The sequence below is a fragment of the Nerophis lumbriciformis genome, linkage group LG15 (genome assembly GCF_033978685.3).
Source record: "Nerophis lumbriciformis linkage group LG15, RoL_Nlum_v2.1, whole genome shotgun sequence".
Taxonomy (NCBI): domain Eukaryota; kingdom Metazoa; phylum Chordata; class Actinopteri; order Syngnathiformes; family Syngnathidae; genus Nerophis; species Nerophis lumbriciformis.
The window spans coordinates 46,677,369-46,695,054 of record NC_084562.2 but is presented as its reverse complement, the minus strand read 5'-3'; the positions used below and the strand labels follow the sequence as shown (position 1 = coordinate 46,695,054).

General features: G+C 40.4%; 1 protein-coding gene across 8 annotated transcripts in view; it reads right to left on the bottom strand.

Moving 5' to 3' along the window:
- LOC133616156 (transducin-like enhancer protein 3-B) overlaps positions 1–17,686 on the bottom strand; it is a 63,551-nt gene that overhangs the window by 14,865 nt on the left and 31,000 nt on the right. For 3 of the 8 annotated variants that reach the window (XM_061975287.2, XM_061975286.2, XM_061975289.2), the window contains exons 8-12: positions 11,491–11,694; positions 11,056–11,115; positions 6,994–7,116; positions 5,236–5,286; positions 4,693–4,854 (exon numbers count right to left, since the gene is read on the bottom strand). In XM_061975287.2, the coding sequence (XP_061831271.1) occupies positions 4,693–4,854; positions 5,236–5,286; positions 6,994–7,116; positions 11,056–11,115; positions 11,491–11,694 (600 nt within the window). Of the gene's footprint in view, positions 1–4,692; positions 4,855–5,235; positions 5,287–6,993; positions 7,117–11,055; positions 11,116–11,489; positions 11,695–17,686 lie in introns of all 8 variants that reach the window. The other 5 variants (XM_061975291.2, XM_061975292.2, XM_061975288.2 and 2 more) reach the window with 3 other exon arrangements.

The following is a 17,686-nucleotide window of genomic DNA, read 5'->3' as shown; positions in this document are numbered from 1 at the left end:
AAAGCACCCACTTTCTGTTTCATCACCTCACTTTCAGCTAGCTAGCTGCTGAGCTGGAGAATCTAAACTCGTCCCGGTCCGAAGCTACTGTGCTCCAAAAACAAGACAAACTTGACTCGGTGAAAGAAAGAAGGTGAGTATGGCTTTCTTTTCTCCGTGCACCTTACTCATGGACAGGTTGGCTCTTCAAGAGGGCCGTGTCCCCCAGTTAAAGCAAAGTCGTAACTTTAGCAAGCTGACTAGCCCAGTTTGTAGCAGCCCTAAGCGGCCTAAAAGCCACTGTGAACCAGTTGAAACGCACAACAGAATTAGCCTTTCAGCTAGTCCTACACCCCAGTTTACCGGACACCACACCTTAATCATAAGGGACTCCATTACCCGTAACATACAACTTAGTAAACCAGTTATAATTAAGTGTATTTCCGGGGCCCGAGCACCCGACATTGAATCTAATCTTAGGGAGCTGACTCGGAACAGGCTTAGCAAACACAAACAACAGGCTAATCCCACCACTAGCTACGCAAACATAGTTGTACTTGTTGGCTCCAATGACACTAGAATGAGACAATCAGATATTACAAAGAGGAACATAGCTAGGCCTTGTAATCTCGCTAGAAAGATGTCTCAGCCTTGAGTAGTTGTCTCGGGCACCCTGCCTGCGAGAGGCAATGATGAGAGGTATAGTAATTTAGTCTTGCTTAACAATGGCTGGCTAGTTTTTGTTAAGAACAGGGACTAATGTTCATTGATAATTGGCCCTCTTTCTGGGGCAAACCGAGCTTGCTGAGGGACGGACTTCACTCTAACCTGGAAGGCGCCATTACTCTATCTAGAAACATAGATTACTCGTTGAGTCACACTTGACTAACTATACTAGGGAACGCTTGGACACAGGCAATTACAGTGTCTGTCAGCCCGGGTGAGGAGTCAGTTAAGCTAGAACTAACCAGTGCCAGGCTGAAAAATTCCTGAACACACAGCATTTCTCGTAGAATAATATATGACTCACATGTTTTTTCTGTAGCGACTGTGCCAGAGGTATACATGCATTCTACTGAGGAGGCAATATGTAAAGCGCTAAATCTATCGCAGCACCAAGCAAATAATCTCAAGATCCCCACCATATCAATGTGATCAAAATTATTTAAGGCGCACCACGCAAAATAGACTAACATTATTAATATTAGTATTACAGATACCATTGACAAAAATGCCTCAAAACAACCAATATAATGGGCTTTTAAACATCAGATCATTGCCTGTCAAAAGCACTAGTAGTTAATGAGGTCATTAAATAATAGCGTTAACAATCTTAACGCCATTGGTCTCAGTGAGACTTGGCTAAAAACAGATTAGTTTTTTCCACTTAACGAGGCATTTCCTAACTATACGAGTACACATATTACCCATCCCCTTAAAAGGGGTGGAGGGGTCGCACTGATATCCAATGAAAACCTTAACCTAAGTTCTAAATATAAATCATTTGAGGTGCTTACTATGAGATCTGTCACACCACTACATCTTCATCTAGCTGTTATCGATCACCCGCCCTGGGCCCTATTTGGGTATCAGCAAATATCTTTAAAGCTTGTTGCTGATCTAATGATGCACAAAGATCATATAATTATAATGGGGAATTTTAATATCCATATGAATACCCTATCAGACCCTCCGTGCGTGGCGCTCCAGACTATAATTGATAGCTGTGGTACAAATAATAAATTAACCCACGCATCGCAACGGTAATACAATAGATCTATTCCTTTTCCGGGGTATCACCACCTCTAAAGTTATGGTACTGCGGTACACTATAGGAATGTCCGATCACTACCTTATAAAATTCGAAGTTCTGACTCCTTGTCAACAAGCTACTAATAACCACTGCTTTATCAGCCGCAAAACTAATGCTGCCACAATCATAAGTCTTGCTGGACTGCTGCCTTCGGTGATGGCACCATTCCCAAATTGTGCGGGCTCTATCGATAACCTCACTAACAACTTTAACGATGCCCTGCGCAACGTCATTGATAGTATAGCACCGCTAAAGCTAAAAAAGGCCCCGAAAAGAAGTACCCCCTGGTTCACAGAAGAAACCAGAGCTCTTAAACTATCATGTAGAAAGGTGAAACGCAAATAGCGTGCGACTAAACTTGAGGTTTTGCATCAAGTATGGAGTGATAGTTTAATAACTTATAAATACGCTCTTACCACAGCTAAAACTAGTTAATACTCAAATCTAATCCGCCTCAATAAAAGTGATCCTAAATATTTGTTTATTACATTAGCGTCACTAACCCAACACAGGACTTCTACAACGGTAGCTCCAACCACTCGGCTGATGACTTTACGCACTTCATTACTAAGAAAATTGAACTCATTAGAAAAGGAGATGAAAGACAACGCGTCCCACATCCATTTGGGTTCTATTAACGCAGATACGAATGTATGTACGACAGATATTGAGCTCCAAAATAATCTCTCTCTTTTTGAAGAAATAACAGAGAAACTACTTCAACTCGTAAATGGGACAAAACAACATGTTTACTTGACCCACTTCCTGGGAAACTTATGAAGGAGCGATTTGTAATATTAGAACCATTAGTGCAGAATATTATTAACTTATCACTTTCCTCTGGTACTGCTCCCATAGATTTCAAAACAGCGGTTATTCACCCTCCAAAGACCTAACCTCGAGTCTAACCACATGGTAAACTACCGGCCGGTGTCTCATCATCCCTTAATCTCGAAGATCCTCCAAAAAAATGGATGGACCACTGTTCTATGCATCAGTTAGTGACATCTCTGTGCTGCTGACTTGTCTACATACAAGAGGATCCACTGCTGGCCTCACTATGGACTCGACTCTCATGTTATTTACTCTATTCACTCGTCATCCATTGCACAGGTCACCCAAGAGGGGTCCCAACATCTGCGGTCCCTTCCAAGGTTTCCCGTTGTTCCCAGTGGGTTGAGTTTTTTCTTGCCCTGGTGTGGTATCTGAGTTGAGGATGTTATTGTGGCTTGTGCAGCCCTTTGAGACAAGGGCTATATAAGTGAACTTTGATTGATTGATTTGTCATAATTTTTACGTCTGGGCTGAAACTGTAACTGCAGCAAAACTGCTATTTTGCGGGAACATGGATGTCAACATTGCACAGAGGGAAAGTACAACAGAAGCTAGACTAACAAACCCAAACAGGAACTGATACCAAAAAGAGGAAAAAGGAACTGCTTTGTTTGGATTAAAAAACTCAGACACCAACCAAATAATGGTAAGCTAATTTGCGAAACATGCCTACAATGAGTCGTTGCTAGTGACTTGAACACATCTATTATTTTCTATCATTTGAAGACACGTCAGGAACAGTACAGAGTCCGTGTTAAAATGTTACCTCAAAACCACAATGGGATGAAAACACCATAAAAGCAAAACAGAGTCTTTGTCCAAAGGCACAGTTTATGACAAGAAGTCCCGAAGACACTGAGAAATTACAGATGTCATCTCTAAATTTATGTTGGTCTAGTATACACCATCGATAAGAAGGGCTGGTATTAGCAATACTTTTTTATTCTTTTTTAATTTGGCATATCATTTTAATACATCATGTGTTTTATAAATAAAAGGAGAACAGATAAATGAAATTAGCATTCATTGCATGTGTATGACGCTGTATCGATCCGTTGTGGTGAAGAAGGAGCTGAGCCGGAAGGCAAAGCTCTCGATTTACCGGTCGATCTACGTTCCCATCCTCACCTATGGTCATGAGCTTTGGGTCATGACCGAAAGGACAAGATCACGGGTACAAGCGGCCGAAATGAGTTTCCTCCGCCGAGTTGCGGGGCTCTCCCTTAGAGATAGGGTGAGAAGCTCTGTCATTCGGGGGGAGCTCAAAGTAAAGCCGCTGCTCCTCCACATCGAGAGGAGCCAGATGAGGTGGTTCGGGCATCTGGTCAGGATGCCACCCGAACACCTCCCTAGGAAGGTGTTTCAAGCACGTCCGACCGGTAGGAGGCCACGGGGAAGACCCAGGACACGCTGGGAAGACTATCTCTCCCGGCTGGCCTGGGAACGCCTCGGGATCCCCCGGGAGGAGCTGGACGAAGTGGCTGGGGAGAGGGAAGTCTGGGCTTCCCTGCTTAAGCTGCTGCCCCTGCGACCCGACCTCGGATAAGCGGAAGAAGATGGATGGATGGATGGATGCATGTGTATATATGTATACTTATAAGAAAAAATTACTATATCGTGATGTATATCGTCATCAGGATATATGTTTATGTCCATATCATAGAACACAAGTATAGTTCATGTCAAACCAGTGGATCAGGACAATGTTGGGTAGTAGCATTTTAAGAAAGGAGGAAGAGATGACAGAAAACAAGGAAGGAAAAAGCAGCACGTCTCGAGCTATTTATAGCCTCAGTGAGGAAGAAACAACCATTTATTGGCTAAGCCATAAAGGCGATTGAGAAGAGTAAGCCACAGGGTTTGATTTCCACAGAGTGCATCGACCCACTGCCCCTTCAAGCCCCGCATAGTAGCTAACTGCTAAGCCTCCTGGATACTAGGCCTGCACACAAACACCCACTTCACTTGACAAATACCCTTTAGTCTGTCAGTTAAAACCTCTTACCCCCCTCTAGAGCACCATCATTTCACCAAGTCGATTTTTTTTTTTTTAGAGTGTCACTCACAGTCATATGGGTGTGGTCCTTTGCTTTGGAGGATGGTGTGCTGCCCGATGATGCGACAGACGCAGGGCTGTTGGGTGCTGCGTCCTTTTTGAGGAGCCGTGATTTGTCCAGTCCGTTTTCTGGGGGAGAGTGAGCGGGGCTCGCCCGAGGGGTGGCTGGATCCTACAGAGATAAACGAGACAGACGAGGAGAGCGATTGAGCAAACAGACCAGAGGAAAGCGACTGGCATGTAGGTCAAACAAACTGGGGCCTCATGTGCAAACACAGATAATATATAGACTTGTGTGTGCTCAAACGTTCACATACACAAACACTCCTTATTCACCTGCTCCTTGTTATCATTGTCTTATTTTATGCATGAATGCCAAAAGAATTACAACAAAGAATACTCACACCCTTGCACACACAGCCAACATTAGGACAGACTTATTGGCAACAATGTGGATGGTGTTGATTTCCCCCCCAGACAGCTGTGTTTAGTCTCCATGCACCATTCACACTGTGGAATGCGGCTGAGCAGCTTTGTCCTAACGCAGTCTCACCTCATTGGAAACATCCACCACTAAGTCATCGCTTTTGTCACCGTCACTGTCCTGAAATGAAGACAAGCCAAACACAGGACAAGGTAAACACTAATATTGTAAAAAAAAATTAAAAATCACTAACAACTTGTATGAAGGGAATAATTAAGTAAATAAAGTTTCAGGAATGTGAGCACCCCTTGAGGAAAAAAAGAGGAACATTTCAATCAGCACGAAGTGCTGCCACGCAAACCCCTAAAGAAAATGTTAAAAATCAAGACTACAATGTCTGCAATTGGGTGCATTTCTACACTACCTTTTACCTTTACAATTATTCTCATCTACCAACCTTATTTGGCTGTCTTTTTTAAACTTACACGTCCCATGTAATGTACCACTTATTTTCTTGTTTTTTCAGTAGGTATTTTACTAACATTATTAACACTGAAAACGTAATGTTCGAGAAAAACTTAACTTAAAACACTTGTATGCACTTACAACACTTAAGACCTTTATTATGTAGAATTAAATTATGGAGTGGAGTAAGCAAATAAGTCAAACAATTTAATAATATGATCCACTTTAAGAGGCTGTTCAAACTGGAAGTATTTATCAAAATTACTCTTCCTTGTAATTTGTAAACGTCTTGAACCTTATTGAAAATGAGATATAACCCATCTCATTATGGGAATTATAACTGACTTAACTGCTTATCAAGAGAACTGTTGTATTTCATTGATGTAAATTGTGTTACAATATAAAAATAGGAAGTGATCATATATGGCAGTAATAGCAATAAATTGGAAAAAGGGTAAGACTAAACACAATTTGCTTCTACCTACTCCTTTTCAGACATGTTAGGAGAAATGAGAAAATGTAAATTGTATGATCTAACATATTGTGACTGCGTACATGTTCGAAATACACTAAAACCAAACCAATGTAAAATTATATAACATTCATGCAAAGAACTCAGAAAAGTAACTCAACTCAACCCTGAAGCCACGCCCCCTCAGGTAATATACTTCCGGAGTTGTGACCTGTGTTTACAATCAGTCACATTAAAAATATACCTTCTTACTAGCTAATAAAAATACTCTAGTACTACAACTGATTCGGAACAGATAAGCTAGCTCGATGGTTAAACTAACTAGCGACCTTGTTTTGGTCTGCCCGTCCTGCAACTTAATGTAGCTTTTAGGCTAGAGGAACAGCGAGTACCTGCGGCTGAAGCAAGCATTGAACAAATTTTTATTTTAGATCGTATTTTAGCGATATTTCATAAAAAAACGCAGAAGTGATACTTGGACGCGAAAACGAATGTTTAAAAATGCGTTTTTGCAGAACAATTCTAATATAAGTGAAAATTGTGTTGACGTGATTTATACAGTAGACGCCACAATTATATGGACAAAAGTATGCTTTTGAATTTTCTTAATAGAAACCTGAGAGGGACACGCAGTAGAAAATGGATGGATGGATGGAAAACTTTTATCATTTAGGAGTTGGGTTAGTTTTCCTGAAACTTTCCTTAATCTTTGTTTGGAATTTCAAAATGGCGTACAAAGTGCACAAATCAAGGTCCATAAAGACATGCTTGAATGAGTGTTGGGAACTAAATCCATCCAATGTCTTGTCTTTTGTCCACATAGTATAGTAGTGGGTAAACGTTACATCCAGGATTTAGCTATTGTCAGTATGTTTAGGTTTTGTTAGGTTTGCGTGCGTTGAGCAAATAATTGCGCTTGCTGATGTTTTGACAGAAGCAAGTACACTCACATATCTGCTCATGCTGTCCTTGTCATCCACTTTGCGTTTCTTGGGATCAAGTCCATAATCTGACGAGCCACGGTGCTTCTCACTTGCTGCCCGCAAGCTGTCCGACGGTGACACAGAATTATTCTGCAAACAAACAAAACACAGCTTTATCAGTGTACACCAAACGATGATGACTCTTTAATTAATTACATGGAAAGAAGGAATAATGGTAAAAATGTAAAGGAACTAACTGAGCCTCTAGTCTGTCATTTTCCTCCACCTTGGCATGAGTGACAAGTACACACATTAATTATTTTTTGTAAAGGATAGTGCCAGATGTATGGGATGAAGAAAGCAATGCTCTGCCAACTTCTAGCTAACACTTTACTTAAGTCTAGACATGACTCTGGGATGTATTCTTCAGTCAAAGCTGTGGCAATATTGACTAAAGCCAAGTGCACAGTGGCGCTGGAATGATTTGTGGTAGAAGGGGAAGGAGAGGACAGAGGGGTGGCAGCTGAGAAAACCCATCATTTGTGAAAGACGAAAACAGTAGCGCCTAAAGCAAAGCTATGTACAGGACAGATCAAGGTGGTGAGAGCACAAGAAAACCGAGGACATGTTTGTGTTCAAACATCCTGACTAATCCACAAAGTAAAATATTCGGAGACACGCTTGGAGCAACTTTGGCAAGTTTCAACCAAACAAGGATATGAGCGAATATAGTGGACATTATAAACTTGAGATTTGTAAAACAGTAATATGGAAGTGGCCAGAGTCTCTTAGTTTGAATCCAATAAGTTAATAACTGTGTGCATGCGTGCCAGGTCAGAGACAACAGATTGTTAATGGACTGACAGCAAGTTTAAAAAAAACAAAAAAACATCTCCAGTGGAAATTAGCGCAGATAAAAAGAAGCCATTGAAAAACTACAGAAATGAGTGCATTGTGAGGATACAATGAAGAGGGTGTCACCAACAGGGAAAAACAGAATATAAATAGGCAACAAAAGGATGTGAAAAAAAGAGGGAGAAAGGCGAAAGTAAAATGAAAAGGAACTTGGCAAGTAATGAGAGCATAGCAGTGTGGCAATGGGCTTCTCCCCACTAGTGGGAATGCCCTCATGCACTGGCACTCTTTTAGGAGCTGAAAGCATGGTTTTTGTAGTCTGGGCATCGTCGGGGAGGCGCAGCCAAACAGGCTGACAGGCATTGATGTAGAATGAGGAGAGAACTCTACAGCAACACACCCTTGTCTTCATTGCAAAAGAGAGACACACATTAAGTTGTCGAGGGAAAAGTCTGACATAGGCAAAGAATGTCAAAAAGAATACGGTGGTACCTCAACTTACGAGTACATACATTTAAGATTAATTTGAAATACGAGCCGTCTCTCGGCTATTTGTTATGCTTTAAAAGTTGCTAACATAATTTGAGTTACGAACCCATTCCACTGCCGGTTACAGTAGTATTTGTCGCAGGGTCGAGCCGTTTGAGCAATCAAGAGTTGATACATTAGTACACGTTACTGTACCTGCTTTGTTTGTTTACACAAGAAACATTTGTTTTGATTATACAGTACAGTTGACGTGCACATTTGAGCGCCGCTCAGAGATCGACACAAACCTGCCCTCCAACTATCAGAATTGAGAAAGTTAGTGCACAGAAGAAGAGAAGCGCGACCGAATAAAAGAAACAAGCCATTAAAATTATATCTCAACGAATCAGGCCTGCCGCCATGTTTGCCGTGCTTCAGCTTGTTCTGTTTAGTCCTAATTTAACAAACAGTACGCCGAGCACTACCTTGGTATACAGACATACATACAGTATCTCTTGTAGTCAACACTTATTTGTCTGGTTCGTCACTCAAATACGTTCGTATACTACACAAATGATTATCGAGTTCGTATTGTTACTTAGAAAGAGACACTAACCATATTTTTCGGACTATAAGCAGTTACTTTTTTCCTCTGCTTTGAACCCCGCAGCTTATAATATGGTCCAGCTTATGGCCATAATGTTTTGTATTCAACAAATAGTTTTCATAAAACACAAGCAGAGATATTGGAAAGGTGTGTTATTGTTGGTTCTATGCCGCCATCTTTTAGGTGAGGTCGCGCTCTGCAGATGCTGCAAATTTAAAATATACTTCCGATTTTGTGCCTTGAATTGGAAGTATATCGCGTTTCATTTACTATTCGTCTATAGCGTTTCTGCTCAAAAAGGATTCTTCATACATCACTCCATCACTCACTTTGTACATTTTTCAATATGACAAACAATTTATACTTCCTAAACCGTCCCATGTGTGAAGTCTGTGTTTTCCCGCATATTTGTATGTGCTATTGTAATGTAATCAAGCTAGCGTCGTTAGCATAAGCGAATATGCTGACACTTTTACAATTTTTGTTAGTATTATTAACTTACAGGGGCACTCTTTTTGTAACGTTTCAATTTTGTAAATTCACCAAAACGTCACCCTGGAAATATTGAATCTGTTTAGCGGATTGGAGAGCTAGCTTCCGCAGCATATGGGTCCATGACAATGACACTGTTAGTTTTTTTATCATCAGTTTTACTGCCGTGTAACAGGCAGTGTTTGTAAACAATTAAGGTATGTACTTTAAATAAACATTTACAAAATATTTCGAATCGGTATATACCAGTGACTTATGGTCCGATGCGGCTAATATATGTAAAAATATTGATTTATTCTAAAATTTGATGGGTGCAGCTTAAATGCCTGGATAATACGTTAATGCTGAACAATATTATCATATTATTTCATTAAATATTGCAGCTGTTTTTACCACTATTGTAATCCATCCATCCATCCATCCATTTTCTACCGCTTGTCCCTTTTGGGGTCGCGGGGGGTGCTGGAGCCTATCTCAGCTGCATTCTAATGTTTTTTAAAATAATATTTATTATCTAAAAGATTGTTTTTCTTCTTAAAAAGCATGTTACATGTTAAAATTGTGTTTTTTTTGGGAGAGCCAAGCACGGATTACTAAATTGATTTCAATTAATTTTAATGAGCGGGGCTGATTTAGGATATGAGTGTTCTGAGTTACAGTATGAGCTCGGTCGTGGGACAAAATGTGTTCGTTAGTTGAGGTACCACTGTAATGCCGAAAGACTGCTGCTCCATGTCAAAAATGGCACTTGCTTTCATTAACACAAGCACCCCTCTCCACTTTGCCAGCACACTTCTCCGTCTTCTTTCACAACTAGCCAGGTCTTCATTGGAAATTTCTGCAGCAACTTCTGAAACGAACTTGATTGACAGAATACAGCCTCTCTTTGTTTGCACGTCTGTGACCTTTAAAGGGGCTGCTTAGACTCAATCACCCTTTACTTTCCACAGAGTCTGGTGTTGGATTACAACACACAAGAGAATAAGAAGCCCTGAAGCCTGAGTGGGTGCACACTGGGGAAAAAAGGTGCGGCAGGATCAGGTAAACCCGCACTGGCGGGTGCTTGTCACGACACAAGATGGAGGCGGTTTGGGATCCCTTCACAAAGGCCAGTCAGTTGGGAACCTAATCTGGCCCCTCCAACAGAGCATTACGCTCCAGTTATCTGAGCGCTATAATCCAGTCCAATAAACAGGGACTTTAACATGAGAGCTAGGAAGAGAAAACAGCAAGCGATAGGGATGGTAAATTGACTGACTGGTGTATGGAGTTAACGAGACGTGGACTAGAAAAAATGTTTACAAAGAAAAATGTCAGGATAAAAGTAGCTGAAAGGGATTTGTATAAATACTGGAGTAAATTCACTAGTGGTAGAGGAAAGAATAGAAGAAAAGTCAAAGTCATTTTTAATTGTAATGAAATTAAAGCCTACTAATCCGCTCCCTGTGATTGGAGTCATTTTCCTTCTGGAATAGATGGTGCTTTCATATTTGGCAGACTTCACCATTTGCTTTCAGTCAGCCAATACCCTTGTGCAAGAGCACTGTTATACACAAAATGTACATCGGGTGGCAATGGTTTCGATGGAGCCCTTTCGGATAGACATATTCACCAACAAAGTAAGGACACACATGGGACACAGAAAAATATGGAGAGTAAAAACGTACCGTGCTGGACTCCCGTTCTTTCAGAGCAATAGCCAAAGGTGAGTGAAAAGATGAGGGGCCAAGAGAGGAAAAAAGCAAAACACAAATTAGTATGGGTGAAACAACATCTCACTGCTTTCATCAGATACATGTAATATAGTATTCAGGTCAAAGATTAAAGTAATGTGCAATGTGACCAACTATGCAAAATTAATTTCAGGACTACAGTCTAGTGAGGCATCATTTATAATACATGCAGGTGGTAAAAATCATCATTATTAGTGATTAGTTTGTTGTTGCTGAATGGACCAGCACCAATGGTCTTTACATTTCTAATTATAGATCATGGACAATCTGTAACCATACCTACACCCCATTAAATCTAGTCAACACATTTTCACATGTTAATTTTGAAATCTATTCAATCAGTGCGTGCGTCATGCTGTGCTCCTCACCTCTGTGCTCCAGGTCGTGATGGTTCTTCTCATCCTTTACAGGCAGGTGAGCCTGGCTGCCGAGAGCACCAAGCGCCAGCAGGCCAGAGCCAGCACCAGTCACAGGAGGCAGGCCAGGTGGCTGCAAACCCGAGGGGTGCGGGGGTAGCTGCACAGGGGGTCCATGGGCTGCGTGGGAGAGGTGCTGCGCCTGCAATTGCTGCTGCTACAAACAAGTACAGGGAGACAAGAACGAAGAGGAGACAAGTGGGTCGGCTGGGAAGTGAATCCATGAATGACTGCACTCTATGCATGCATTAGAGCTGGCTTACACCAACATTACAGTATTTCTAGGCCAATCCATTTATTCATAATATCAGGCTGACAGTGACTACCAGCCAGCTGACACACCTCATTCACTAGCCTCTTTTACACGGAGATTCTGCTAAATAAGAGCATCAAGGCTGTTACAGTCGATACGGTGTTTATCGTCCGTTGCTTATTTTACGGAACCATGCAAAATGTGATAATGTAATTGTGTGCACTTTTACACAAGGACACTGAATCCTGCTATCCATGGGCATTAGCATGTGTTTCAGAATGGAGAGGGACAGATTGATAATAAGCAATATTATTTTCATCATGCATTTACAAGCATTTTGGGTAGTAGTAGGGATGAGTATCATTAACATTTTAACCGATAATCGTATCAAATCCGTATTTGAAAAATGGTGCCAGTGCTTAAATGGTGCCTGAACCGGTACTTAAAAAATAAAAAAACACAAAACCCTTTTTATTTTCATGAAATTTTGTGACATTCGAGTTGAACAGTCTAGTTATTGAAACACTTCAATTATATACATTAAATGACAACTAAGTAATATAATCAAAAGTAAGTAAAACAAATACAATCCACAACAATTTTTCATTTTTATTGCAGCAATACAGAACATATAGAAAAGCAAAACACAACTTTTGTAATATGTATGCTGCTCTTCATTCCAGGGGTTTGTCGATGCAACCTTGTTTGCCATAACAGTCATTGGTGCAGAATGAGGAAAAAGCTTTGTTGTCATTGTGGCTACTGGCTAGCCTAACACGCTAACCGTGTTATACTGTTGGCGTGTTAAGGACAGTAATAAGTTTAAAAAGAACAGTGGACTCTGTGTGCTTCTGTTGGAACTCTACATTACTTACAAGGCGTTACTTTCACAATATCAATTCTAAGCACGTGTTGCAAATGACTGACATCACATTCATTTCGCACCAAAATGAAGCATTGATAGCTATTTTTGGTCAGGGTACTACCGCATACGCGGGCAGTGGTGCCATTATGGAACTGGGTATCGGTGCCCATCCATAGGTAGTACAATTTATTTTTGTGCTGACAAAATTAACAATACAGTGAACTACAGAATTGTAGGTTTTTTTCCCCAAATCTGCCACAAACCAAGCTGGGGGATCGAACCCACGCAGTTTGCTCTCCAAATTACAAAACACTATGACATCTTTTGCGGTATAAAAGGAGGTAGTAAGTTTATTTGATGACATTTTATAAAAATGTTTTGTCTTGTCTGCAGCAGTATGTCCCCGGGATAGCCTGGGAGAGTTAAAAAAAATTAAACAAAAAAAAAAATACACAAAAAAACCTCCATCCATCAATCAATGGCCAGTCCAGTCTTGCACACAGCAACACCGTTAAGTCAAGACTATGGCATTGCCTTGGTTTCCAGAGTCAGAGCATCTGTCTCACTCAGTACATATCCATTCGCTAAATTAGGTCGATTTCTCAAATAGTTCGGCTCTAAATGAGCATTCTGCAACCCATGGAAACACCTTAAGCCGATCGTGTTTGGTTTCTGAAAAGTTGGACTAACACAGCTGGATTATGCAATTGAAAACCAGATCTCTCCAGTGGGTGTGGGCTACCGAGGGGACCCTTCGTATTGCGAATGCGCCAGTCTCAACGCGCGGGATATAACCCAGAAACAGATACCATTAATAAAGACATTAACAACAATTGTAATGAAGAGGAGACTGTTAATTTGCTTAACAAAATAAAAGAACAAAACATTTTGAAGTACATCAATGGGAGAAATAAAAGAAACGGAGACTTATCTAAGAAGGTAGCTAAGGAAATGCAGAATGCCAGCTTCATTCGGACTCTCCAATAAAATACGAATGAAATGAAGAGAATGAAGCAGGTTTATTAAACGCAAATAATAAAGCGTGCACAAACCTCTTCACGCTGTATTTATGCAAGCCAACTGAGTAGCAATAACTCTGTATTCCACACAACTGGCAAGATAGTCCAGAACAACAGCAACCTTCATCTGGAACAGTATCAGCCAGGGCACGAACAGTCTTTTCCTTTGGATTTAAAACTCCTTCCATTAATCCAGAGAGCCTTATGAATGAACTCTGACACTTTCGAAAGTTTTGTTTCCATGATTTTTCTTCCAAAAATTCCTTTATAAAAATGTTCTCCCTCCCGTCTTTCTTTGCTTTGGACCTGCATCCGCTCCGATTAATTCTTGGTAGTAGCGTCATGTTCGTAGCACAATCCAAGATCATTTATTAATGCTGTCTGTTATTTAACATCAGCATAGCCATTAGAGACATATTTCTAATCTGTGCCAATATTACGACAGACGTCAGGTACTACAGAGCTAGGCTGTTTACTTGCAAGGAGCCGCAGATGCCTAGTATGACGTCATAGGTCAACCGGAAAAACAATACATTAACCCGCGCTAAAAGGAAATAAGTGCTCCCCAGTGTACGGTAAGCACATGACATATGACCAATAGTCGCATTTGAAAGTGTGCATAGACACTGGCCCCTTTTACACTGCACACAAAATCAGATTTGTTTGCCATCAAGTGACACAGATATGATTTTTTTTGCCAGTCTAAACGCCCCAAAGTGCTTCAAGTCTGATCTTTTGCCATCAAATTCAGGTCACATTAGGAGGTCGTCCTGAATCCGATTGGAATCTGATCTTTTAAATGTTACTTCTGTCTAAACGCAATCAGACCTGTATGTGACCTGAATGGGATTTTTTTCGTCAGCTTTGGGCAAGCTACATCACGCAGTAAGACGCAGTAGCCAGCAGTAATGGATATTTCATTACAACACACAGTTTCGGTTTATATTTAAAAAGACCAAATTTGCGGTGCATCACTTGTCAATAGTGCACAAATAATAGGCTATATGTAATAAATGAATATATATTTTGATTCCGAAGAAATAGCGATTGTTGAAAGACCGGAATTGACACTGTGACGCATTTGCTTACATGATAGTTGAAAAATAAGGCTCCCATAGATCCATGCTGATGTCCCAATCTCCTCTACTTAGCCATAAAAAGATTACAACCCTCCCAAATATATTACACTATATAAATCCATTCATACATTATATTACTTTCATTTACTTTCACGTAAAGAACACTCATTTTTAAAGGTTTGCAACTTTTATTTTTATTTTGTAGTAGTAGCAGCGACTTCCTCCCGTTTAACTTCCTTTGTTTTCACTTTATCAAAGTGCGCATGCCAGTGATGTGTTTTACATTTACACTGGAATCTGATAAAAATCACATTTTACTTTCAGTGAGTCAGCTGGAAAAAATCTGATCTCAAAAACATCCGATTTGGGCCACTTTGGCCTGCAGTGTAAACGTAGTCACTGACTTCACATGTAAGTGTGAAAATACATAAAACCAAACTATTTGAGGAGTCAGGCTAATTTGGTACATGGAAAAGTAGTGACTGTCTGTGCTCAGTGCATGCTCAAGGAAAAAAATGTAACGTTGTAGCCTTTGTATGAGCGCCAACTTGTTAAAATGACTTTAACGTTATCCAACTCGGAATTATAGGCCAGAAAATGGCGTGTCCCTCCACATACTCTGCGTCCACTATGTCGTCGTTGCAATCAGATTATCAGATGTGCAACTAGGGCTAAGCGTTAAAAAAAAAATGGTCATGATACATTTTTTCCTCTCCTCTGATATCAAATAATATCAACATTTTTGTTTATAACCTGCTAATTTTAAAGCATGTGTGCTAAAAACTAAAGAAAATAGAGATTTCAAAATTGTATTAACAACTACGGTACAAATCACATTAAATACGATTAACAATGTTACAGTTTGTGTAGGGATGCAAGACCAAAACAAGTTGCCTACGCGGGTTAATGAAGACGTTTTAAAATGTAAAAATACCATTTTAAAATGATGATTCTGCATATGCTGTTTGACATCATTGCTACCTGCAAATGTGCGTCATCTTTAATAATAATACAGATTAGGCTTGGGCCGATATTTCATAAGTCAATTAACCGACGATAAATGGAAATGAATATCGGTAAGTTTTTCAGTGTCGAAAAATCGGCATGCGCATGCTTCAAGAGCATTCACGCTTGTCGTCGCTTTTAGCAGCTATGCGCATTTGTACCATAGCAGAATGAACAGAAGGGGGTGAATTATCTTGCCCTCATTAGGTGTCTTTGACTCTTTGTACAGCGACTCGGGGTGGCCCGTTAGCATCAGACAGTGCAACTAGTTAGCATGTAGCAGCTAACGAGGACAAAATGATCAAAAAACCAAAGGCCACCGTACCGTCCATCCATCCATTTTCTACCGCTTGTCCCTTTCGTCAGTGTGGGAATATTTTAGTTTAAACCTTTGGAACAAGTTGAGTCTATCAACACAGAGGAGCCAGTTTGCCGAATGTGCGTGACGACAACAACACCCTCTTGAAATACAACCACTCGACAGTCCAAACTCACTTGTTACTCACTTCGCGTTTGGTAAAGAAGCCAGCTGACAGGTCAGTCACCGACAGTGTAAACAAAACAGTGCAAAATAGTGTGCACTCACAGAAAGTGTGGTTAAATACATCACTAAATAATAATAATGGGTTAGATTTTATATCCCGCTTTTCTATTGTTAGATACTCAAAGCGCTCACAGAGAAGTGGGAACCCATCATTCATTCACACCTGGTGGTGGTAAGCTACATTTGTAGCCACAGCTGCCCTGGGGTAGACTGACGGAAGCGAGGCTGCCAGTTTGCGCCAACTGCCCCTCCGACCACCACCTATCATTCATTCATCATTCATTCACCAGTGTGAGCGGCACCGGGGGCAAGGGTGAAGTGTCCTGCCCAAGGACACAACGGCAGCGATTTGGATGTCAAGAGGCCGGGAGCGAACCTGCAACCCTGAGGTTTCTGGCACGGCCGCTCTACCCACTACGCTATACCGCCCCTCAAAGCTAAAGACATGCTGCCATTTAATACGGTTATAAAACAAGCATTTTTAAAAGTGCGGTCATGTTGGTATTCTTCACTCGGAAGCTGCCAAACTTAATTTTACTTTGCATGTGACCTGTTAATGTATCTGTTTAAACTGTAGTGTTTATATTGTTACTTTGCACTTTTGTTTAAGAGGGTCGTAACTTGATTGTCAGTTAATGTACAACTCGACCTCTGCCTAAATATATATTAAAGTGCAACTTTGTTTTTCAACACTTTATTTACCTATTTTATTTATTGTTATGATTGTGTATTTTTGAGCCCCCCATACCTTCCTTAAAATATGTTATTGCTTTTAGCTGTAATGTTTAAGTGCAACATTTTCTGAACAAATCATATTGTATTGTTATTTGTTTGTCTTATTTAACTTGGATATTTAGACGTTTTAATTTGCGGTGGCGACTTGTCCAGGGTGCACCCCGCCTACCGCCTGAATGCAGCTGAGATAGGCTCCAGCACCCCCCGCTACCCCGATAGGGACAAGCGGTAGAAAATGGATGGATGGATTTCAATTACAACATTAATACAGAAAAAACATAAGTTTATTGCATTTGAAAGGATATATTAATACGTATTATTAAATAAATGGTTTAATTTGGTCTCATAAAATTTATGGCAAAAATATCATTTATTGGCAATAATTTGTTGGTAAATATATCGTCAATCAAAATTTGTTATTGGCCTACGCCTAATACTGATAGTTCCAAGTTAAAATATCAGCCCAGTTGGTCACAACGCTATCAGCAGCTAAATTGTTAAAGCTATTCGTGTTAGTAGCAGCAGCAAGCTGTACTTATTGTTTGTATGTTCACACTTTCCATATAATCACTTGGGTGCTACTTTTTCAAACAAATTAAATAACTTTATTTTTCAGACTTAAAGGCACACTTAAAATCCTTTAATTTTC